We start from the raw sequence: 24,399 nt of genomic DNA on the forward strand, positions 1-24,399 counted from the left end.
TAATGGGTAATCCATAGTGTTATTTAACACTGTCCCGTGGACTATACTACATTTTTTAATATTCAGCTTATTTGGCTTAATAAACAGATGATAATGTTAGTTTTTATGCCATTAATGGTGGCACTGCTTTCGTTGTATATATATCATGCTGTTGCAGTGCGTATTTGTGAAGGGAAGCCTCAAACATTTCTTTTTGATTGAACAATATGTTTTAATGATTGGCATTCTGTACTGTACGCTGTCTTTGCAGTACAAATGCTAATCAGATTTTGTGTGACTTAGAGAAAAGGAATTAGTGCAGCCCTTTACACCATTTTTTAACAATTGTCTTTCTGTGTGTGACAATACAATATCCCTTCTTCCTGCCCTCTGCATTTTATGTAATTAATAGCACCATTTGCTTTGAAATTGCCTGTTTAATGACATGAACGTTTTGAGTGTAGAAGTGCATTTTATAGTAAACCAACAGTTTGCTACATATACATTACAGTGCAGTCAGTTGTGTGAGGTCAGGGGCTTGCACTATCGCCAATTGAATTACGTATATGGTATATACAGATTTCCTGGTATTGTGATATGAATTGATAACTTTGTCTGTACTGGCAGTGCATACAACAGTCGTAGTGTAACAGTATATGTGGGGTGGCACTTTGGGACAGGTGAATTTTCACCGATAGTCAACTAGGTTCTAACCGCTTTCTCCCTTATCCCGATTCCGTGGCCCTGGTTGACCGTCTCCTCTGTTTAATCTTCCTGCTCCCCTTCTTCTCCTCTTTCCCCTAGATATTCTCCCTTTCTCATCTGTCTCTGTCTCTCCCACTCCCCGCTCACTTTGGGTATCAGATGATTCATCTATATATGCCATATTTTCACCCCACTCCAATGGCCGCTTTCCTGCATCGTCTGCCTTTAAGACAGGAGTGAGTGGAGGTGTCTGAGGGATGATAGGAGTAGAAGCTGGTACATTTTGTGAGAGTTCCCTTTTTGTTTCTTCTTCTTCATCTTCTACCTCTTCTTCCTCCTCTTCATCTTCATCTTCTCCATCTCCAGGCTCTTCCCCAGGCTGACGCTTGCCCCCTTTCTGGCGGCTCAACCTCTCCTGAAAGTTGAGGCTCAGCCCGCGGTGAGGGAGTTTCATTTCTGCAGTCATACTAGCAGTCCAGTTTGCAGCATGAGCAGTCAATCCTCCCATCTAAAAGGTTTCAAAGAAAACATCACATAAGTAATTTACAAATACACTTGAAATTAAGCAGCAGACACCACCTCGCTATCTATTCTAAAGGGGTACTTTCAAAACTGGAAATGGGAAACTGGCAGAAAAGGGCAGTAATGTAAGAAATCATAAGAAAGCTCTAAATTATGGGTTGTTTAGTTTACTCACAGTGTAAATCAAGCAGGAATGATAAGTGTCAGCTGGTGATGAGGGGAAGGAAGATCTTAGTGAATTGTTAGATAGTCATCCATCCATCCATCCACCCACCCGTTAATCCATCCAGATGAGCCTTCTCCAAAAGCTAATTGAAGCATCATTCTATCCAGGGTTCTTATTTTGGTTTAGCATTTCTTTATGCTCAGTCTTGCCACACGTGTACAAAACTAAGAAATCAAAGATGATCCAGGCACTCAAGGGTGATAAGATGGCAAATTTATTGAAGAGTCTGCGCATGAAGGGACACAGCAATGTTTCACCTCAAATCAGGTCTTTATGAAGCTAGCATGATAAAGCCCTCATTTGAAGTCAAAACGTTGTTGTGTCACTTCATGCGCTGACTCTTCAATAAATCTGCCACCTTATCACACTTGAGTGCCTGGATCATCTTTGATTTCTTACTTATGTCAGTCTCTAGTCCATATATGGATTGCTATTTAAGAAGAGTGCGGATTCCTTTAACTCTTAACAGAACAGATTACAGAACATCATTCAGCTTTTCTCTGCTTCCTTCAAACATCACATTCACTCTTCTAACTGTTAAGCACAAGCAAGGCTATAGGGGGTCATTTAACCATTGATTCACTGACTTACTTTATACTACAGCATCAAATAGCCATATACCCTTCAAGCTTACCTCAGCCCGAGTTTTCCTGGACAGGACTCTCAGCCAGTTTCCGATCATTGTCAAGATAGATGCAAAGTAAGCAAGGCCGAGTAATATCCAAAACCACACCAACGGCTTGTACCACTGGTACTCAAGGCCTGCTCCATCCCCTGGAATGCAGAGTAGGAACATGAATCTATACAGCATTCATTTATAGGAGTGTACTTTGATATAAAAAGGTTATTGCACGGGGGCGGGGCCTGACCGCCGAGCTGGCTGGACGTGGGGCACCTCTGCTCCTCAAAGAATCCCCAATATCCAGCGCAAAACACCCTAATCTCTCCTGAATACCCGAACAGCTGCTACAAGAAGGCGAGGGGGGACCCGAGCACAACTTAAGGGGTGAATACTGACCCCCGTCCTGCCGGCAAGGATGATCGCTGGATGGCTGGGATTGTGGCCTGTCGTGAGGCTCTGGCGGGAGATGCGGCCGGTCTCCCGTGCTTAGTCCGGCGGGACCTCCCATGCACTTAACGAGGGCCCCGTTCACCCCCCCCTGTGGGCCGGGGGGGTTATCCCGGACCCCACCGGGGAAGCAGCAATCTCCTATGTAGCCTCAGTGACAAACGGCGCAAATAGGGACCGCATGGCGAAAAACAAAATGGCCGCCGCATCAATCACCAGCGGCAGAACAGGAGACCCACAGGCACAGACACACTCTTGCTGCACACCAAATAACTCTAAGGAGGAAACGCTCAGAAAGTAAGGAAGGCTCACACCTGCATAACATGAGGCAATCTCTCACCATGGTCACCGGAGGATCAGAGGGAACTCAATCGGGACTCTAACCCTGCTGTGTCACAAGCTCCCTCTCTCAAACACCAGAAGCTGCAGCTAGCACAACAAGAGATTAACCCCTCCCTGGCAAGAGACCTGACTACATCAAGGACACTGACCGATCCAGCACAGAGGCAGGGAGGATCAAGCAGAGGCTAATTATATATTATATGTGCCATGTGTATATGTATGTATAAGGTTGTGGACTATGGCAAACCCTGTGTTTCAGCACCTTACCTTTACAAAAATCCCGAGTGTAAACTGCAGCTGAATCTCCTTCTGTAATTCCCCATAGAGAGCAAATATGAAGCGAGACCATGTGGAAAACCTAGCGCTCTGCTGCCCCCTGGTGGTTAAATTTATTTAAGCATACAGAAATACACTCTTGATGTTTACTTTTATAGCCTGTACTAACAATCTAATGTTCACACTACTTAAAAAAAACCAAAATGTGCATTGTTACACATGCCTCACTAACACTGATCTATGTTAAACGATCTCTCGGCAACAGCTGTTGGGGCATTGCCAGATTATTTGTACTGTTTATCCTATGCACCAAAAATAAAGAATTTAAAAAAAAAAAAAAGGTTATTGCACACTATACAGAAATTATATCACTCTATTGACATGATATTGGAAGGATGTATGAATTAAAATTACAAAATTAAATGCTTTTGAAAATCCAGGTTCTATAACAATTATAAACATATAGTATAAACATGAACCAGTTTTATTACCCTCCAGGCGATAATTAACTGCAAGGCACCTTCATCTCCTACTATTTAATTTTTCACTTTCTTTATTTGCCTTTTCTCTCAAACATATCTTAATTCATAAACATTTCCTTCATGTTGACATTATTATGCTTGTGTTTCCAAAGTACTCACTATTACTAATCATTTCCACTTTCATGCTGCCAGCTTCCTATTAATTTAATTCTCCAACTCTATGATTTGGTTCTCCTTAAACATATCACCTTATTTGATAAGTTTTCAATTTTGTAAAAACCACAATAGTGGATATCACACATGGATGCCAGAAATTCCTCAACTTGGAGGTAGTTATTACAAAAATTGTATTAAAACAATGAGGCTCAGAGATACAACATGCTGAGAGCAAGACCAAACAGTCTGATGTGTTTTCATTGCCAGTAGTCCTTTTTCATTAGCCTGTAGAGTTAAAAACAAACATTTTGGTCCTGCTCCTATTGTTTGTTTTATTGAAGGACCACTATAGGTACCCAGACCACTTCAGCCTAATGAAGTGGTCTGGGTGCCAGGTCCGGCTAGGGTTAACCCTTTTTTCTATAAACATAGCAGTTTCAGAGAAACTGCTATGTTTATATTAGGGTTAATCCAGCCTCTAGTGGCTGTCTCATTGACAGCCGCTAGAGGCGCTTGCGTGCTTCTCACTGTGAAAATCACAGTGAGAAGACGCCAGCGTCCATAGGAAAGCATTGTGAATGCTTTCCTATGAGACTGACTGAATGCGCGCGCGGCTCTTGCCGCGCATGCGCATTCAGCCGAGGATGAGGAGCGCTCCCCGCCCGGCGCTGGAGAAAGAGGTAAATTTAACCCCTTCCACCCCCTAGAGCCCAGCGGGAGGGGGACTCTGAGGGTGGGGGCACCCTCAGGGCACTATAGTGCCAGGAAAACGAGTATGTTTTCCTGGCACTATAGTGGTCCTTTAAAGTGTTTATCTCTCTAATTTGAGATCTTCCTGTGTGAGGTTTGGAATTGCTCCCATGAGCAAAAAAAAAGGGAGGATGTGAAGGATGCATTTTCTATTGCTTCAGCTGTGGTACTATATAAAATAAAATAGTCTCTGCTTTAGCTCATGAATATGTTTTACATGTGCTGAAATTACAGTGACATTCTAGCAAAATCATTGTGACCTTTTCATAAACAATCTATCTTTTAACCTATTTACTTTACCAATCATGTACACATAGTTCCCACTGTGTGTTCCCATACCATAGGATTGTGCATACATGATTTTAACAGTTGAAATAAAATTTGGTTATTGCAAACACATTATGTTTGCAATTGCTGAGGTGACAGTAAAAACAGTGCTATCATTATAATGCCAGCTCTGCTGAGCCTACCTAGCGCTGCACAGGCCGGATGGGGCGATCTATATTTCTCCCCCCCGGCCCTGCTCTGTTCACACAACAGATAGGGACCCTGGACTGGATGCAGACTACTGCCAATGCTCCCTCTTGGTCAGAGACTGAAAGGGAGCATTCTGAGGTGTCTGCACCAAGCATGAGGTGCAGACCTGTAGCTATGTCCACTGGACCACCATGGAATGAGGAAAATTGTCCCCTCCCTACCCTAAAGGTAAGTGAAAGGATTATATCAATGTGGTGGAGAAGTCCATGTAATATATTCATTCAAATAGAACTGTTTTCTTATCTGCAACTTCCTTATTTGGTACATGACTTTTTAACCCCTTAAAAGACTTTCCGTCCAATCAAAATGTTTGTTTTTATTTTAATTAAATAATGTGCTATCTATACCTATTGAAACAAATTATATTGAAACAAAAATATATTTAAACATTACTTTCCATGACACCCAAAATACTCAGATTGTGGTGGTGCTTTGTTTCAAACCGTTTTGTATTGAAGGGGTTATCTTTATATCTATATTATAAGAGGTGCTCCTAATGTCAAATTTTGTTTTAAAATCCCACAATGCTTAGGCTGCAAGCCCTAATCCTGGGTATAACGTGATATGCATATCCTGATCTGCCAGGATTATTGGGTTATAAACTACCAAATTGTACCGGTCATCATTTTTACAACAGCAAATTACATAGATTCCACCCCAGACTGTAACTAGTTTCAGACAGTATTGGGACATGTAAGTCCCAGTTCTGCCCTTACTGTAATACCATACCCTTAACCCTACACAACCCTAAAATACTACAGTAAACCTTAACACCTACACTACACTAACACATCACTAAACAATAACTCTAATCATTAAACAACAACCCCAACACTACACTATCACTAAACAATAACTCTAAAATACTACAGTTAACATTAACTACTACACTACGCTAACACCAACACTAAACCATAACTCTAATCATTAAACATTCCCCACCCCTTTATAAATATGTCATTATACGTTCCTGCATGTTGTCTGTTATGATTTGGTTATTTGGATTTTATTCACTCGGGACTAGCCCATATGCTCACAACATACAGTAATCTATATGTTGTGAGCATATGGGCTAGTCCCGAGTGAAAATGAAGCTAAGTGTTCCTGGGTCACAGCTAGGAAGCGGAGGTACTCAGTCGGAGTACAGGAGCTCCGTCACAGTGACAGGGATACAAGGTGGAAGGAGAATATGGAAGGATGGTTAGAAAGTGGGGGGAGGCTATATAGAGGGGGAGAATATGGAGAAAGTTCAATGTGTGGGGGGAATATGAAGAGAGGGGCCGAGGGTGGGGAAAACTTTGGAGAAAAGAACACAATAAAGGTATGGAAAGAGAAGGGCAAGAATGACATGGGTAAAATACACGGTGCAGATGGGGAGACATTCACTAGTATGGAGTAATACTAAATAATGATGTTATATGAGAGTTTTATAGCTATGGAACTCTGTTTAGCATTTGTACACAATAAATATTTCATTAATCAGCCTCACAACAATAAAACAAATAAACAATAAAACATACACAGCCCAGAGTTATGCACTAATATTTTAATTATAGCAATTTGAAATCTAAACTGCAAAGTTAAAGCTATAGCAGGGTTGGAGAATTATCGAAAACAGATATGTTTGCCTTAACTTTGTGAATTGGAAATTTGCTATAATATAAAGTTTTTTTGAACAACCATGACAGTAAAGTGAATTTGAGATTAGTTACGGGGTTCAGCATTTAACCCCTGACGGTAAGACGGCACCCAGACATTCCTTTCCCACAACAACTTAAATGAGCTTACATTGTATTCCTTTAAGTATTTAACAAATATTCATCTTATATAAACTTAACAATAACATAGGGAAATAATTCCTAGGTGCCCACACTAATCAAATCTATCACGTACGCTGATGTTGAAGAGTGTAAAATGGACAAATAATGCAGCGCTGAGTTCTGGAGACATTTATAAATCAGTTGACCTTCAGTTTTGAGGTTTATTTTCTCATAATACCTGGTTCACAGTTATGTATATTTTATAGATAGTAAAATAGATAGATAACTAGATAGACAGATATATAGGCAGACAGACAGAGAATGGGTACAATATACACTGAGTACCTGCCACATAGTCTCCAAAGCCAATGGTGGTCAATGTGATGACTACAAAGTAAATAGCCTCCAACAGTGTCCATTCCTCAATCTTCTGGAAGATAAGGGTGGGGATGAGAACAAACAGTAGGCATCCAATAAGGATGAAGAGAAGAGCGGAAATGACTCTTACAATGGTGGCAGACACTCGCCATTTCTGGTATGAGAAAGAGAAATATAGTGATCAAAATAAAGCATTGATTACCTGTTCACACATTGTTAACATTCTGCTGTGGGAGAGACATATCATTTCCCTCAATTCTCTCATTTCCCTTAATCCTGTGACATGCATCTCTCAAAACTCTTTTCTTCTAACCCTGTTATATACACAGGGCCATATCTTCTCAGTCATGTTATCCTTCCACTAAACCATATTATAAAACTGCTTTATTTACAGGCCTATTCACCGTCCTCTCTCATATGTCTTCTTATATACAGGATGCCTGATAGTCCTTTCATTTCACACTATTCATACATAAACCACTAGTAATACATAAAGCGGTCTGTTTGTCTGTCTGTATAAAAAGAATTAAAGAACCAGGGGGAATACATTGATACTTATTAAGGGGATTTAAAAGGAGGGGGGGATTTTATTGTATTGTTGGTTTGCACAGCTTCGTGTCCCTGAGGAAGTCCCTTGCTGGGATGAAACGCATAGGACTGGTGGACTGGTATTTTTACTACCACATGTGCTGTTTTTAACTTACCGGTATATGTAAGTGATTAAAATTATATTTGCACTTTATTGGTATTTGCACTATAGTCTTTTTCTAATATCTATGGTCCAATGCTATTAAAGTTACACAGCAACAGGAGAAACTCATCGATATCAAATATATTATAAAGGCTTGAACTTGGCGTTTAAAGTGTGAGTGGCCAATAGCATCTAACACCAATTTTAAAATCAACAGAGTTAAGTACTAGGTTGTGCCTTTCTTCTCATTCTCCCTAGCAGATCCACCCCTATTGTTTCTTTTAATATTTTTTTTATATATGTCTGTCTGTATGCCTGTCTGTCTTTCTATTTATCTCACATTACTAGCTCTCCAATCATGTTATCTCTATCTCTTGCAGTCATACCTTTTTTATACCTCACATGGTTCTATCCTCTTAATTCTGTTATATATTTATTTGTATTTATTCATTACTGGCATTTATAAAGTGCCAACATATTCCGCAGCGCTGTTCAATTGGGACAATCACAGTACAATATAAAGACACCACAATATAAGCAGACCAGTACAAAAGGTAAGAGGGCCCTGAGAGATAGCCCCTGAAGATATTTTAATACTATAACTCACACAATCCCATCCCCTCAATCGTGTTATTATAAACCTAACACACTGCTATCCCCTCAATCTTGTTATAGATATTTCACACAATCCTGCCCACTCAATCTTGCTTTATATACAATATATTTTACACAGTCCTATCTGCTCATTTCTGTTATAAACACCTCACACAGTTCTATCACCCGAATCCCACAATCTTATCCTCTAAATACTGTGGAATACAAAGCTATTATAAACCCATAATGCCTACTTTTTTTTTTTGTTCACTGAGAGGCATGGCAATAGAAAATATGGTTTAAACTATGGCCTATTGTCTCTTTTGTCTGTACATCTAATCATATGCTTTATTTCTTTCTGTCTGGCCTTTTAACATTCTTATTTTGTTCGTTGACTGAGCCTGCTAGCATTGTACCCGAGCTATCTTCTTTAAGCACATCAGTGTCACATCTCTATGGTACCATAAAGTCTTTCTTCTCCTTTTATCTGTACACACATTCTCAATGCGAAGCATGCTACATTATAGAAATACAATTCCAATTCTAGTTCATTGTTTTGTGTTCAGTTCCTCAAAATCCGTGCTGCCAAAGAATCACTTAAGCTTTTTTCCAGTGAGAGAAAAGGCGGTGCTTGGAAATGTGAAACATAATTTTGTGGTGGCACACATTCTCTGCCTCTGTAATGAATCAAATTATTTAATGGTTTATTTTATTTAATGCTCCTAAGACTGCAATACAACGTCCTTTCAGTTTGTTCTCCAACTATAAATTTGAGAGATGCTCTGGATAAGAAATGTTGTATTCTACTTGTCTCTGATCTCTTACCTGTCGCCCATATCTGGAATTAATATTAAACCCTTTCTTCTTCACGACTAGTTCTCCCAACAATGCTTTTTTTCTAATTTCTCATATCAATTATCACCTATAAAGTCCTGCTATTGCAAAACCAGTGCACCAATCGTATTACAGAAACCTGACATTGTCACGTCTTCCACAGAGTCCCATGATCTGCATCCTAAAATTAAAATTGCCATACTCCTTTTGAACTAAACTCTGATTAGACAGTGAAAGCATTAACGAGACACCTGTAGCTCTCATACCTTTAACCTTGTTGCACGCTGCTACAATACCTTGTCAACTATAAAATCTCACGTTTGAAACGAAAAAAATAATAATAATTGCCTCACTGCCCTTTCTCTTGTTATATATGTTTATATTACATATACGGCTTGGCCACTTGTATTACGTTACATATGCCAGTTATCAGTACTTTCAATCTTGTAAAATATACTACTCTTAATTCTGTTCAGAATGTCAAACATACCTCTCACAGTCATATCCCCTTAGTCCAAGGCCATATTATCATAGGGGCTGCTAGAGATGAAGCTCCAGACTGACACATTACAAGAGGTCCAAGCTGCCTGACTCTTTTTACATATTTTTATTTAATTATATTCTGTGATTTCCTGCTTTGAACTGCCAAGCACCATATTCATAGCGTATTCAGAGGTGGCCAGGCTTGGCTGAACAACATGGAAACACCATCAACAACATATATAGTGCCATTTAGCTTTGGCACTGTATATAAAATACGTATCTGACAAAAGCAGGTCTCTCTGCTCCAGTCCCATTGAACAATCCTTCTACACCCCACAACTGTTAGGATAGATTACAAGTGCCCCATGATCTATTGGCAGTGACCCCTTGCTCTCTAAGCCAATTCTGTGCCTTCGCCTGCTTGTGAAGATTAATTAAAATAGTGGTCCTGGTGCCTACAGCCTATTACTGAAGGCTGAGCAGTGAGTCCAACATCCACCAAATGGATTTCCTGCACAGAGAAACTATATGTTTCCCATAGAGATGCAATTTGCTAGTCTTCCAATGCTACAGGGAAGTATTTGGTTGCCTGAAATCATTAGGATTGATGATCTCAGCCGGGGAGGAGGGGTGACCACTGGAGACCTGTATGCCAGGGGAGTAAAGGTTAGTAAAATGCTTTTTTTTTAAAAAATGTATTTGGGGAGGCAGTCATTTAATTAGTTACAAGAGCACAACAGAGTTAGGAATACATGTTTGTATTTGTGAAATCTCTGTCATAATTGCTTTTCCGGTGGAACAATCACATGATTAGAATAAAAAGCAAAATTATATATATATATATTTGTGTGTGTATGGAGACACAGTAAGCCAATTTTCTTTAGTTTTGTTGCTCAACAAAGCCAAATGATATTATATGAAGGAAATATAATCCACTGTGGAATGCATTCTTCAAAGGTCATTATTTATGCCTGCTGAAAGACTTGCTATTCTATATCTCTAATTCTAAAAGCACTGAGACTCTGCACACTCGCACTGATAAACCAGAAGAATACTTTAGTGGTATGACATATCCCTTAGGCCACAAAAATAAGAGCCTTTAATGAGTACATGATTCAATCTTAGAATAAACTTTTCCATTCAGAAAAGTTTTACATTTTTATTTGTGTAGCAGTCATTTTCAATTTAGGATTAACGGACATCTGTACAATTAATTGTATCCGCCAATATATCGACTTGGAGAGAAACTTTCTGCAAACTGAGAAGAAAATGGAATATTTTAATAACATACAAAAATTTATATGAATTAAAAAAAAATAGTAGGCATACTGTTACCCTTTACTAGTTAATTTAATAAGACTGGGTCCATCTCTACAATGGCTGTGATAGATAGAAACCCATGATATGCAAGCTAGAATTTGGAACACAGAATCCCGATAGCAGAATAACAAATAGAAGAGATTAGATAACACATCAACAGACTTCAGGTACGAAGGCAGGATTAGTACCGGAACACAAAGAGCTGGACTAGAACACTCTGCTTCATAGAGAACACAGAACTAATCAGGACAATCTAGAGATGGATGAGAACACACCAACACAATATAACTGTATACAAGGGCAGAACAGTTTAAGAAGATTAACAAAAAGAAAAGATAACTTTTATTATAACTAACTATAATCTAGCCATCATATTATGCATGTGGGGGTGCCTGGCGCTTTACTTGAAATAGAGACTTTTGGTTGCCGAACAGACGCTAGAAGTCTTCACACTATGCAAAACCCTATTGGGAAATCCTAATGTGAGTGCGACCATTGCCCCTGATGTCGGTAGGGGAGGAGCGGAGGCGGCGAGGGACATCGACGCTGGACCCAGGTAAGTGACAGAAGGGGTTTTAAACCCCTTCTGCACCACAGGGGTGAGAGGGCTTAACAAAGGGGGAAGCCATAGTGCCAGGAAAACAGGTTTGTTTTCCTGGCACTATAGTTTCTCTTAAGAAGGGATTATGGCCAGAATAGCTATCCTGTAACTATAACTAAGATGTGGAATTTTAACAATGTCTCTGTTTTGTACTAAAATTTGCAGATCCTAGTTATTTTCATTAAGCAACCTAAAGAAAACCCATGATGTTTGTGCTATAATTCTCCATATATGTGAAGGTATGATCTTAGCTAAAATCATACAGTCGGTTTAGTACAATGAAGATTCTAATTTAAAGAGTGAGAAAAATGTGTCAGTCCCTAATAGATTGTAGCTTTATATTTTGATTCCTTAACATGGTCTATAAAAAAAGTATATGTTAATGATTCGTTTTTACAAGGTGCTAGCATATTAAGTAGCGCTTTGCAAAACGTAAACAAGAGAAACAAGTAACTGGGAAAATACAAATTCCGCAAACAGGAACGAGAGTGTTCAAATGAGCTTACACTCCAGAGGAGATCTTGTTTATCTCACATACATTTCCGCGAATATATAAATAATAGATCTCGTTTGTTTTCAGTCTTGACGTAATATGGCTTAGTTTAGAGCTGTGAATAGAAGCAGATGGCTGTTTCTTCAACCATATTTTGGTGACTGTTCTTACACGCGGTTACAATTATGCAAAACAAAATAAGTTGTGGAAGCGTTTTTAAAAAAAGGTAATTATTTTAACTCTATTGCTTGTGGCACGTTAATCCTTTTAAGGGATAGCAAAGGGTTTAGGAAATGAAATCACTAACAACTTACTTAGATACAATGTAATGAGCATGAAAAAAAACATCACATATAAACTCTGTAGCGCCTTACTTTAATTAAAAAAAAAAAAGACTTTTGTCTATTTTGTCTAAATCTGTATAATTTATTTTAGATGGGGAGGACAATATTAACCTTAAAAATATTTTTAATATAATAATCCTTTCAAGTTGTGAAAGAAAATTGTTTTTTTTTGTAAGATAAAGTATATGTAAAAATGAGAAAAACACACCATTCTTTAGTGTATGATAGGATCCTTCAGCCATACACATTCACCGAGGGTCAGACACTGTTTAAAAAGTGGCAGATAGTCGCTATGCTTCTGTGCAGGGAGTGAAGTGGGGAAGACCATAGAGACTAACTGTCGGAGTCAAACACTGACCAAAGATGTATGTATATGGCTGAAGGATCATGTCATATACTAAAGGTGGGGGTGAGTTTTTCTCATTTACTATATATACTTGATGAAAGTATTATTATATTAACAGTAGTTTTGAGGTGACTGTTGACTTTACAGGACCTCTCTACTGTTAACAATTATGAGGATCTGTGATTCCTGTTTGTAGGAGGAAGGAGGGTTTGTGATCCCTGTCTGTGGAGGGGAAGTGGGTATGTGTAATCTTTGTCTGGCGGTAGCAGGTTGGGCAGAAGCTCCCGATCTGTGTGTGTATGGGAGGGGGGGATGCTGTAGTCTACTAAGGAATTAATGGGAAATTGAAATGTAGGTATAAACGTTCAGTGGGGGTTCCCGTGCACAGGCAACTGTAATTTCTAATACCAGTCTGCATTTTGGTTTGCAATTAGTACAGACCGCATTACAAACTGAAATGCCATTATATTTGAAATGTGTTGACAGTATAAAGTGTATGATTCTCTATGAGCATCACGTATTTCATACTGATTGGTCATCAGCAAGTGTCTAAACCAAGGCTGATTGATATTCCGGCCTGAATTCTCTAGTTAGCTGCCAAGTGCAGTTTGTCAGAAAAAATAAAGTGGAAAGAAAATGTTATCTTTGTACAGCTTTTGAAAATCGTATTAAATACACTCTTTTTTTAATGTTCATGTATTACATTCTTTAAACAAAAGAATGTCACGTTTCAGCATAATTTGTTCCTTTAAGGGGACATTAATCTAAAACTTACCCCAACCACCAGGAAATTCAAAGTTGCTAATTATAGTGACAGGGAACAGGAGATCACCTGTATGACGGTTCCTCTGCTCCCCTATCACTTAACTGTCAACAACACTATCTATACTATGCTGAAATTGATTGACAGATAAGGAAAGGGACCATACCTTTATACAGCTTTTTCATAAAATCTATAAATTCACTAGCAATTATTTATTATTTTGTTTATTATGACAGATAATCTTTAGACGTGCAAAAGATGGTTGTTCAGAAAACAGTGACTATTTCTGAGGAATATAAGGTGTATCTCTTTAAAAGTCAAAGCACGTACCAAAATACTTAATGGTCCTGTTTTAATTGAGCATATATAACAGAAGAGAAGTTTAATGACCCGTTATTGAGTTTATGTAAAATACGTTAAATTGATCAGTATTGAGTGTCTGTAACAGAAGAGGCATGTAATGATCTTATATTGAGTGCATTCACAAAATATTTAATGACCTGTAGTGACCCATAGTTTATGTAACAGGTTACAAGGTGGAAAAAGTAACCCAAAATACTTAAATATCAACTACATAGTAAGGACAGTGATCACCTTATCTATATATCGTCTTCAGTTTTTAAGTGAGTGATGTCACACAAAAGAACTGTGTGTACGTCAAGAAGAAATGCTTCCAGTTTGATGAAAGATTAATACTGTATTCAGTTATTTTTAAATCAGGGAACTGGATGGGCTATGGAAGGCATTTGACTACCTGGTGTTCATGAAATAGTTTCATATTTCCTGGCTGTTAAACAAGTACAAGTTGTCTGTCCATAGAATGACAAACTCCTTATCATGTTCAAAAGCTGCAGTAGACACTGTGTGCTGGATCCACTCATTGGCTTTCTTCCAATCGATATTTTGTTAATATAGAATAAACAGAGAGAATGGTAACTCATCAGACTAGATTTGGCCACCAATGTTTGATATAGACATATGTCTCACATCAGTCACATTGTGATATGACTCACATTTGCTGCTGCATTTGTTACGATTACTTATTAAAGTCAGTAAAATGTTCTCTTTGAATACATGTGCTGTTTGTGTTCATAAGTCCACCCCCTAGAGCTGTGGTGCTAAAACAACCTTAAAGGAACACTGTAGGCACTATAAATACTTCCTCTTATTGAAGTTGTTATAGTGTCTACAGTCCGGTTCCTCCCCCTTCCCCCTCCCCCCCATCCCTCCTTCCTACTTATTTTACAAGATAGAAATTTTGAAAGCACAGTTTCTAGCAAAGCCTCCAAGCCCTTCCTTACTGTTACTTCTTGGCTCTCATACCATAACATACCATGATGTCACATGCACAACTGCCATAGGAAATCCCTGTATTCATTTCTCTATGGAGGAATTTTAGACGCATCATAGCGAAAGCCACGCACATGGGGAAGGTCCCCAATTTTATGAGGAGCATTGGGGACCTTAGCCAGGAGAACATGTCGTTAGAGAACAGACAAGTAATTAGTTTTATTTAATTCTTGTTTTTCTTTTACTATACCTGCGGGGGTGGGGAGAAGGGCTGACCTAAATAAGGATATCAGTGTTCATTTAAGGTTATATGTGTGCATACATAAATTTAATTGCATGGCATGATAATAAATTTGAATAACTAAAGAGAAGGTTATATCCTACATATACATATATATTGTACATATGGTGTACATATAGTGGTATATAGCAAGGGGTTATCCTAGTTCTTACTATGTAGTTGATATTTAAGTATTTTGGGTTACTTTGTCCACCTTTCTAGGGTCATTAACCTCATGATCTGTTACACAAACTAGGGGTCATTACATTTTTAGTACATGCACTCAATGCAAGATCATTACATGTCTCCTCAGCTACAGACACTCAATACAGGTCAATTTAACATATTTTGCAAAAGCTCAATACTGGGTCATTAAACTTCTCTTCTGTTACAAATGCTCAATTAAAACAGGACCATTAAGTATTTTGGTACATGCTTTGACTTTCAAAGAGATACACCTTTCTGAACAATTCTCTTTTGCACATTTAACGTTTACCGGTCATATTAAAAAAAATTAAAATAATTGCGAGCAAATTTTTAGATTTATTAAAAAGCTGTATAAAGGTATGGTCCCTCCCCTTATCTGTCAATCAATATCCAGCATAGCATAGATAGTGTTGCTGACAGTTAAGTGATATGGGAGCAGGAGAACCATCATACCTGTGATTCTCCTGTTCCCTGTCACTGTAATTAGCAACTTTGTATTTGCTGGTGATAAGTGCTGGTGGGGTAAATGAGTGAGCATTATGCTGAAATTTAGAATTTTGTTTAATGAATGTAATATATGAAAATAAGGTTGTATTGGCTAAATGCTTGGTGAGCAAAATGGAGGTTTTAAATATGTGGTAATTGTTCAATAAACACTGTACTGTAGGTAATTTAAAACTGATTTGCTAAATTTATGTAAAAATTTCACACGGTTGGAGAATTTCTCAAAATCAACTATTGTTTTCTAACTCTTTAAATTCAATGACAGGTATCTGTCATTGCTAATTAATTTGTCAGAACAGCCCACATCATTTATAAACTTAGAAACGTCTTTTCTATACTGAAATTAAATGCCACATCATGTTAGAAGCTAAACTAAATCACATTGATTTTTGTTCAGCAGGTGGGAGCAAGCTATAGCTTGTGTACCTTAAGAGCACTTTTAAATCTCCAAACAACGGTTCCCAGCCAAAGAAAAATAAGGTACAGTGAACTGTCATTGAAGTTTTGAAAAGTTTAAATTCTATGATAGTCTATGAGAAATATCAGCTAATCCTGTCCTGTACTTTTGTGAAATAATAAATCTTAGTGTTCTTAGTGCTGCTTGTACATTTGGATCCTTTGCTAAATTTTGCATGATTTATTGCAAGATACACTTTTTCTGTTCATTTTACTTTGCAGGAATTAAAGGGACACTATGACACTCACACCCATCTACTATCTTAACCTATTAAAGGAACACTCCAAGCACAGAAACCCCTGGCGCCCCACTGTAAGCAGTCAAACACATTTAGAATAGTTTGAATTCTTACATGGGATTCACTGGGTGCCATTCTATTACAATGTACTACACGTAATTACTTAATTGCAGCGATTAAAGGAGCATACACACACCTTAAACACTATAGCATACAGCAGTGGTTAGGTTATGGTGGCAGCAAAGTCCAGCGCCCCAACCCCCAAGGTAACCTGACATATCCCAGGTAGGATGAAACCCTAAATAGTGTAACTACTTACACAGATGGGGATGCCAGGGCACTTCTGGAACAGGGCCAGACTAGGAACTAAAAGCAGCCCTGTAAAAAAAGTATATACTGGTCAAATAATGTGTTGCGCCAGCATAGTATGCAGATATAGAGGAAAAAATAATTTAAAATTGAAAACTAAGGGAGCTTGACCACCAACCTGACAAGACGCCATGCTTGCAAGCTCCTCTAAGCAAAATTAATAATCCACGGATATCCCGTAAAAGAAAGCCCAGCCGGCCCTAAAAAGCCGACGACGGAACACAATAACGCCTCCTGAGGCGTTAGATGCCTTTTTTCCTCATACCGAACCAGCTGAAGCGGAGGCGAAAAACCGGGGCCTACCCCACGCTGACGCTCCCAGGCCTAGAGGCGCTCCTCACACGACAAGCAAGAGGTGACTTCTCCCGGAACCCTCCCGTCGTCCCCACCCAGATGCCAGCTATGGGTCGCCGCTCACAGAAAACAATGGCGACAAACAACAGGGACATAAGGACGATGTTACAACGGCCTACACAGCCCAAACCTGCTCCCGCGGAAACCCCGCGACCCACCAACCATAATTACCCAGGCGAGCAAATGGGGACAGACCACACACTGGCCACACCACCAAGGCCATCTGAAACCCACACCGACTCCACACCGAAGACCAGGCATGACCTGAAGGTCTTACTGGCGGCCTTCCACAAAATTCTGGCGGCGGAACTTGCTCCCATAAAAAATGACATGAAAGCCATCACAGACCGAGTGCAGGCCTCAGAAAGAGACATATCGTACATACAAACACACATCTCAGAACTTCAGAACTCGGTGTAGCAGGTATGGTCCCACCAAAGAGCTATGTCCGCACAGATGACAGCCATGGAAGACCGGCACCGCCGCACTAATATCAAAATAAGGGGCATCCCCGCGGCAGTAACAACAGAGGAACTGCCCCACTATGTCAGGCGTTTACTGGCCTCCATCCTGCCTCACACAGTAGCCAATAAACTGAGGGTCGAGGGGATCTACCGCCTACCTGGACCCGCAGGGGCGCTGACTAAAGTGGCAAGAGACGTAATACTCCGGTGCCTAACAGTGCACGACAAAATTCTAGTCATGTCGGCAACTAAAGGCAAAACACCCTTACACTTTGAAGATGCCACTCTGATGTTTTATCAGGACCTAACGAAGGCAACCCTCCTATGGCGCAAAACATTTCACCCGGTAACAAGCCTACTACGAACAACGAACATAAACTACAGGTGGGGAATGAACAGATCCCTGACGGTGTCCCGAAATGGCAGCCTGCACACACTTACCTTAATGGAAGACACAACACCATTCCTGACAGCACTAGGCCTGGAGAGCCTGCCGGCCAACACACCTCCGAGCACCTCCACTCCCACCTGGGACCCTGACCGCACGACAATCTTCATCCCGAGGACCCAGAACACACGAGCGACGGAACCAGGAACAAGCTCAAGAGCCGACCCGACATAGGGTACCGGGGTCCATGCCTGGGACCCGCCCGTCCTGCCCAAGTCCTCCAAGAGACTAAATGTTCAGTTGCATAATGTAAACACCTCATTTTGAGCTTTTCCTCTCTCTCCTTCCCCCGTATAATTTTGCTCACCACAAGTGACAGAGCCAACGTTAGCAACATGGAGCAAAACACCACGACCCGTGGAGGTGAACACATCTAGGGCACCACTCACCCACAACAGGGTTCCAGAACCCCCCCTACACTCAAACTCAAAACCCACAGGTAACTTACGACCCCTCTTCTCTGCACCCTCTCCTCCCCCCCCGCTACTCCCCTGGTTAGGAGTAATGCATAAAACTAGACAGGGCACAACAAGACTCGGACACCAACCACAGGAGCCCACGCTCCCTCTATGCACTTACTGCCCCTCTATCTAGCTAGCGCAAACACGCACACATGCTGAGATTCCAGCCCAATGACACTCACCTGAACCCTCAGCATAGTGAAACACCACCCTTAGGTAAGCGGAGAAACACCTCACAATCGCACACCCTCAACAAGAAGGTTAACTCACAAGCCACCTAGGTACACGCAAGCCTGTCAAAAATATAAATGGTGCATGAACTCAATGTAACCCACCTCATGCTAGTACTGCGTACTTTCTAACTACGATCTGCCTCTGTATTGTTGTCACCTTGCACTGGAAAAATAAAGAATTATAAAACAATAAAATTGAAAACTAAAAGCTATTACTCCAACATGAAATAAATCACTCATAGGGCTTCAAAATTAACAAGAGTGGATTTACCGTATTTAAAACAGACGTGCATTTGCATATAATCAATGTTTCAGTCCAACTAACTTGACATATTATGAAGGGTTTGGTAATGAGACTGAAATAGTGAATGTATGCTGAAACACAGCTGTAAACAATAATGTTTTCTTGTTTATTTTGAAATTCCTATTCCCATAGGAAAGCATTGGGAGGCTACTGCGCACGTGTGGCAAAATGATGCGCTGAGCCATCCACCATCTCCTTATAAAGATGCATTGAATCAATGTGTGTGGTTGTCTGGCTGTAATTGTGTGTGAGTGTGTTTATCTGCCTGTAACTGTGTATGTGTGTTACTGTCTGTACCTGTGTGTTTCTGCGACTATCTGCGACTGTGTGCATGTGGTGGATTTCACAGTGTAAATGTATAACTGTGCATCTGACTGCGGGACTGTGTGCACATAACTCTGCAAAAATATACACCTGCATTCACACATAGACTTAAATGCATATTTTTATCTGAATTAAATACCCATCACACACAGCCAATAAACCCAGCACAAATATCACATACAACCAATACACGTATACCACACACAGTTAATACACCCATTACAAATATCACACACAGCCAACACATAGCATACATATCACACACAGTCATCACACCTATCACATACACAGACAACAAAAACATTACATCATATTATAGTGAGATTACAGTGGAGCTCTGGTATATAAAATGGATGTGGGGTAAGGGGAGTTAATGAGGACTAGAAGGAGGATAAAGGGTGTTAATGATGGCTGGATGTGGGGTGAGAGATGGAGTGAGGGCTGGATGTGGGGTGAGGGGGGTTAATGAGGGCTGGGTGTGGGGTTAGGGGGGTTAATGAGGGCTGGATGGGGGTGAGAGAGGAGTGAGGGCTGGATGTGGGCTGAGATGGGGATAATGAGGGCTGGATGGGAAGTGAGGGGGTTAAGAAAGGCTCAATGGGGGTGAGAGGGTATGAGGCAAATGGAGGGGTGGAGAAATTAGACAAATAGATGGGCTGGGGGAAGAGCGGGGAAATGAGCCATGGAGTAGCTGAGAGGGACAGAATGAGATTCGTGGAGGTACTGGGCGGAGGGAAGGAGACACATGGGAGGGCGGGGGAAGGAAATTAAACACATGGAGGAGAGAATTAAACAAATGTGTGTGGGGTGCCCCGGGACAATTGTTGCACCAGGGCCCGACGGTTTCTAGTTTGGCCTCTGCCCCTTCAATTGTCTAATTTTCCCCAGCCCCTTTTTGTGTTTAATTTCCCTCATCCCCACTTTGTGTCTCATTCCTCCCCCCAGCCTTTTGTTGTGTTTCATTTCCCCCAAGTCTCTCCATGTGTCTCATCCCCTCCCGTCAGCCACTCCAGATGTCTCTTCCCCCCCCCTCAGCCCCTCCATGTGTCTCATTCCCCACTAGCGCTTTCACTTGTCTCAAAATCCCCCCAGCTCCTCCATGTGTCTCATTATCCCCCAGCCACTCCATGTGTCTTATTACCCCACCCTCAGCCCCTCCATGTGTCTCATCCCCCCCCGATTCCTTCATGTGTCTTCTTCTCCCCCACAGCCCTAAATGTTCCTCATCCCCTCACAGCCCTCCATGTGTTTCATCCCCTCCAGGCCCTCCATGTGTCTCAGCCCATTCAGCCCCTACATGTGTCTCGTTACCTCACACTCAGCCCCTCCATGTTGTTTCTTAACTCCGAGCCCCTCCATGTGTCTCATTCTTCATTTTTAATCCAGACACAGAATGAATCCAAGTGATTGCAACAGATATGCTCAAGCAGACAGAATTCTGACCGTATTCAGCTTTAGTAAATGTGAGAATTGCTATTGCGGTCGGAATTTGGTTATTTTCACAGTATACTGTACATCCGAACAAAATCTGGTGAATAAATAGAGTCCCATTCATCCCTGTATATTGCCATGATGATTGCCACTAGTGAAAGACCCAGACATGCTGGTAAATGCTTGGGGTGAGGCTGATATTAAAAGGATTATCTACTAAGGTGAGCATTCAGAGTGAATATAAAATTTAAGGTCAAAATGGGCAAATTGGAAAAGTACTTTCTAAATACTTTTAGATTGGCTACTTTGGCCTTAGATTTTTTTAAATTCATTTTTAATCCACGCTTTAGTGAATACCCTAATATCCGTTACAGTTCTGCTGCAATCACTTTTTTTGCAAAGTTGCATTAGTACGTCAATGGTCCTTTGAGACCTGTTTTTACATACCAACACATCACTATACTTTAATCTAGAAATGTCAAATATGGCAGATTTATAAATAAACAGCACAAGTGATTATATTGCTGCTACTTTTACTTATTGTAAAATGTTCTTAACACAACTATAATGTGTTTACTTTAAGACCTTTTTGTTATGTAGAACATCCATCCTGGCTCATACATACTGTGTAAATGCTCACACACATAGACACTCCTAAACACAATCAAACCTGTTTCCTTTAGTGCCCACCTAATTTAGTTCACTTATCTCTCAGCAACTGTACATAACTGAACTGTGCTGCGAATATATTGGCACTTTATAAATAATTAGAATAATAATTTGGTTTTCTCCTCTCCTACATATATAAGACTTCACATACCACTCCCCACTCTGTCCCAGGTGACTTTCTGTCTGCACAGTGTTCTAAGCTCAACTCAAAATCTAATTTCCAAAGCTCAAAAAAAAAATGTAATTTCAAGACGGCCTATCGATGAGCAAGCTGTCTGCGAGATAAAATGAGCTAATGCATCTCCGTAAACCCCCCCTGGATGTGGACAGAGAAGAAGGGGGGGTCACTAGTGAATACTTTTTGCTAGTTGAACTAAAGTTTAGTGGTCAGAGCAATTAGATATTCTGGAAAGCTTTAATGACAATGATAAATAGATATACAATAGTCTGGCTACAGAAATACATTTAAGATGGTTTGATTTATAGTATTTATGAATTGAAATAGAGGCATCTTATATAGAAGACAAGATCAAATGAAGCATTAAATGGACAGATAAGCTTACATAACTATCTCTGCCATAGCATTCTGCTTCCATATTCTTTACTACAATACAATTGTTTCCCAGAACATTAACTAAAACAGACCTTTGTAGCTAAAACAAAGTTATTAAGAACTATAAGATACTTTGGCCCTTCATTGAGAAAACAAACAAGGGGACGACGGTCTTACCAAGAATATCATTTCCACTTTTCCAATCCCTTTACGAAGAGCAGACCCCAAGTGATCTCCTACTCCAGCCAATAGAATTCCAAAGAGTGGGATTCCAACCAATGCATAAAAAATACAGAAGATTCGACCACCCTCCGTCTTAGGCGAGTTATTCCCAAAGCCTGAAAGAGCCAAGCAGAGGAAATAACTAAGATGAAAGAGGTGGTGGAGGTGGAAGATGTACATACTAGTGAAATATTGAAGTGGTAGACATAGATCAGGGGTGCCCACAAGGTAGTTCCCCAGAAGTTGTAGAACTACAGCTTCCATGATACTTTGTCATTTTAAAGCATTCTAAAGGCATGCAAAGCATCGTGTGAGTTGTAGTTATACAATATCTGGGAATCTACCTTTTGGGCACCCTTGATGGAGTGGTAGACAGATGCCGTGGGGTGAGCTTCATTTGAGAAATGGAAAGAGAAGATGGAACATAGGAAACATTTAAGGAAGGAACATATAAACAAAGGAACATGTAAGGAAGACAATGAGTGGAAAATCTCCAACATTAAGTAGCTGGCATGGTATTTTATACACCTCTCAGCTCTTGTCGTACAATGAAAAAGAAGAACATTAGTTAGGCAAACAAAAATTGCTACAATTATACTTTTTATTAAGAATCCACAGCAGCTTTACAACAGCCACTTACTTTTAGTAGGATCAGGTATTATTTTGTCCAAAAGTATAAATACAGTGCTTGTATATATTGGATATTTTATAGACATGTGTATATATATATATATATACTTTTGAATGAATAGGTTCACTCTCAGGACTTTAAACCAAACGTGCTGTATAAATCTAAATACAGGTTTACATCAAATAAATAGACATTTCAACCCCACCTGGACCTTTATCAAGATCACCGTAAGGTAGAGTATTATTTCTATTTTTAATTGATATATATATATAAATAAAAAATAATATATACATCCCTTTCCCCATGCAGATCATGTGACCATTACCGATGGTGGTGATGACGGTGCCTGCAAAGAAGAAGCTGCTCCCGATGTCCCAGCGCGTAGTGACGTTGGTATCATTGGAAGTGATGTCCGCTCCTGAACTCAGGGATTCCTTCACCTGCTGCAGAGCCAGAGGGTCATTTAACCCTTCTCCTGCCAAAGACCTGCAGAATTTCACTCATCCCTCTTATGGCAGCCATGCAAGGCATTCCTTAATCCCCATTAGCAAAGCACTACAGAGCAAAGAAGCCCCTTTGCTACAAAAACTGTACAAACATCACATTAACTCACCCCCTGTAGAGCTCAAGCACAACGTCTTTTAGTCTTACCACCACAAAGTCGTCCAGGTTGTCCTCGTTGACACAAGTGTGCATATGAAGAAATGCTCTGCGCTGCTCGGCAAGCTTGCTCTGTTGCAGTGTTTCAAAGGGCTGCTCAAGCATTTGGAAGACCAAAGCTCCGGTCACTAAGTAGACCAGAACCAACCCGAAAATGGTAAGGACAGTTTTCTTCTTCATGACGTTACTGCCAGCAGCTGGTTCCCCAGTTTCAACTTGGTCACCCAATAAGATGGAGTCCTGCGAGGAGCAGGAAAGCGGGTACAGGAGACCAGAAGGGAGTTGTGATATTGGTGGGTGGCAGGACACTGCAAGGAAAAACAGAGTGAGGTGTTAAATTGTACAATGTGCTGCTTATAATGGCCATTACGCATCAGATCTGTGTCCACCATGAGCAGGATGGTGAGAGTAGAGGTAATGACACACTACAGATCACTTAAATGCCACTTAGAACACCAAGTTCAATTATGGGGCTACAAAAATATGAGGTCTGCAAATTAAAACACATTATTATTAAACTAGAAGCCCTTACTAGGTATTCGTTTGGAAACGAGATGGGGTTAAGATGACAGAAAATTAAAAAATATAGGTTTACTATAGAAAAAGAGTAGATAGAATAAGGAAATATACTCTAAAATAAGAGAAATCT

The 24,399-nt window shown here is 40.2% G+C and overlaps 1 protein-coding gene across 1 annotated transcript; it reads right to left on the minus strand.

Moving 5' to 3' along the window:
• Nucleotides 1-279: 279 nt before the first annotated feature.
• KCNK4 (potassium two pore domain channel subfamily K member 4) lies at nt 280-24,127 on the minus strand. Its single transcript, XM_063438754.1, has 6 exons — nt 23,742-24,127; nt 23,416-23,533; nt 22,415-22,575; nt 7,150-7,336; nt 2,067-2,206; nt 280-1,192 (listed from the first exon to the last, which is right to left on the minus strand). The coding sequence occupies exons 1-6, from the start codon at nt 23,928-23,930 to the stop codon at nt 689-691; spliced, it is 1,299 nt and encodes a 432-aa protein (XP_063294824.1). The 5' UTR covers nt 23,931-24,127; the 3' UTR covers nt 280-688.
• Nucleotides 24,128-24,399: the final 272 nt, after the last annotated feature.

This window comes from Pelobates fuscus, chromosome 12 (genome assembly GCF_036172605.1).
Source record: "Pelobates fuscus isolate aPelFus1 chromosome 12, aPelFus1.pri, whole genome shotgun sequence".
Classification (NCBI taxonomy): Eukaryota; Metazoa; Chordata; class Amphibia; order Anura; family Pelobatidae; genus Pelobates; species Pelobates fuscus.

What these genes read in the sequence shown, in the direction of transcription:
- KCNK4 (XM_063438754.1), bottom strand. Translation starts at nt 23,930, where the DNA reads ATGAAGAAGAAAACTGTCCTTACCATTTTCGGGTTGGTTCTGGTCTAC. An exon ending in AAGTGGAAATGATATTCTTG is followed by an intron (nt 7,337 to 22,414) that starts GTAAGACCGTCG and finishes TTCTCATACCAG; the next exon opens with AAATGGCGAGTGTCTGCCAC. An exon ending in CTTTGGAGACTATGTGGCAG is followed by an intron (nt 2,207 to 7,149) that starts GTACTCAGTGTA and finishes TCTGCATTCCAG; the next exon opens with GGGATGGAGCAGGCCTTGAG.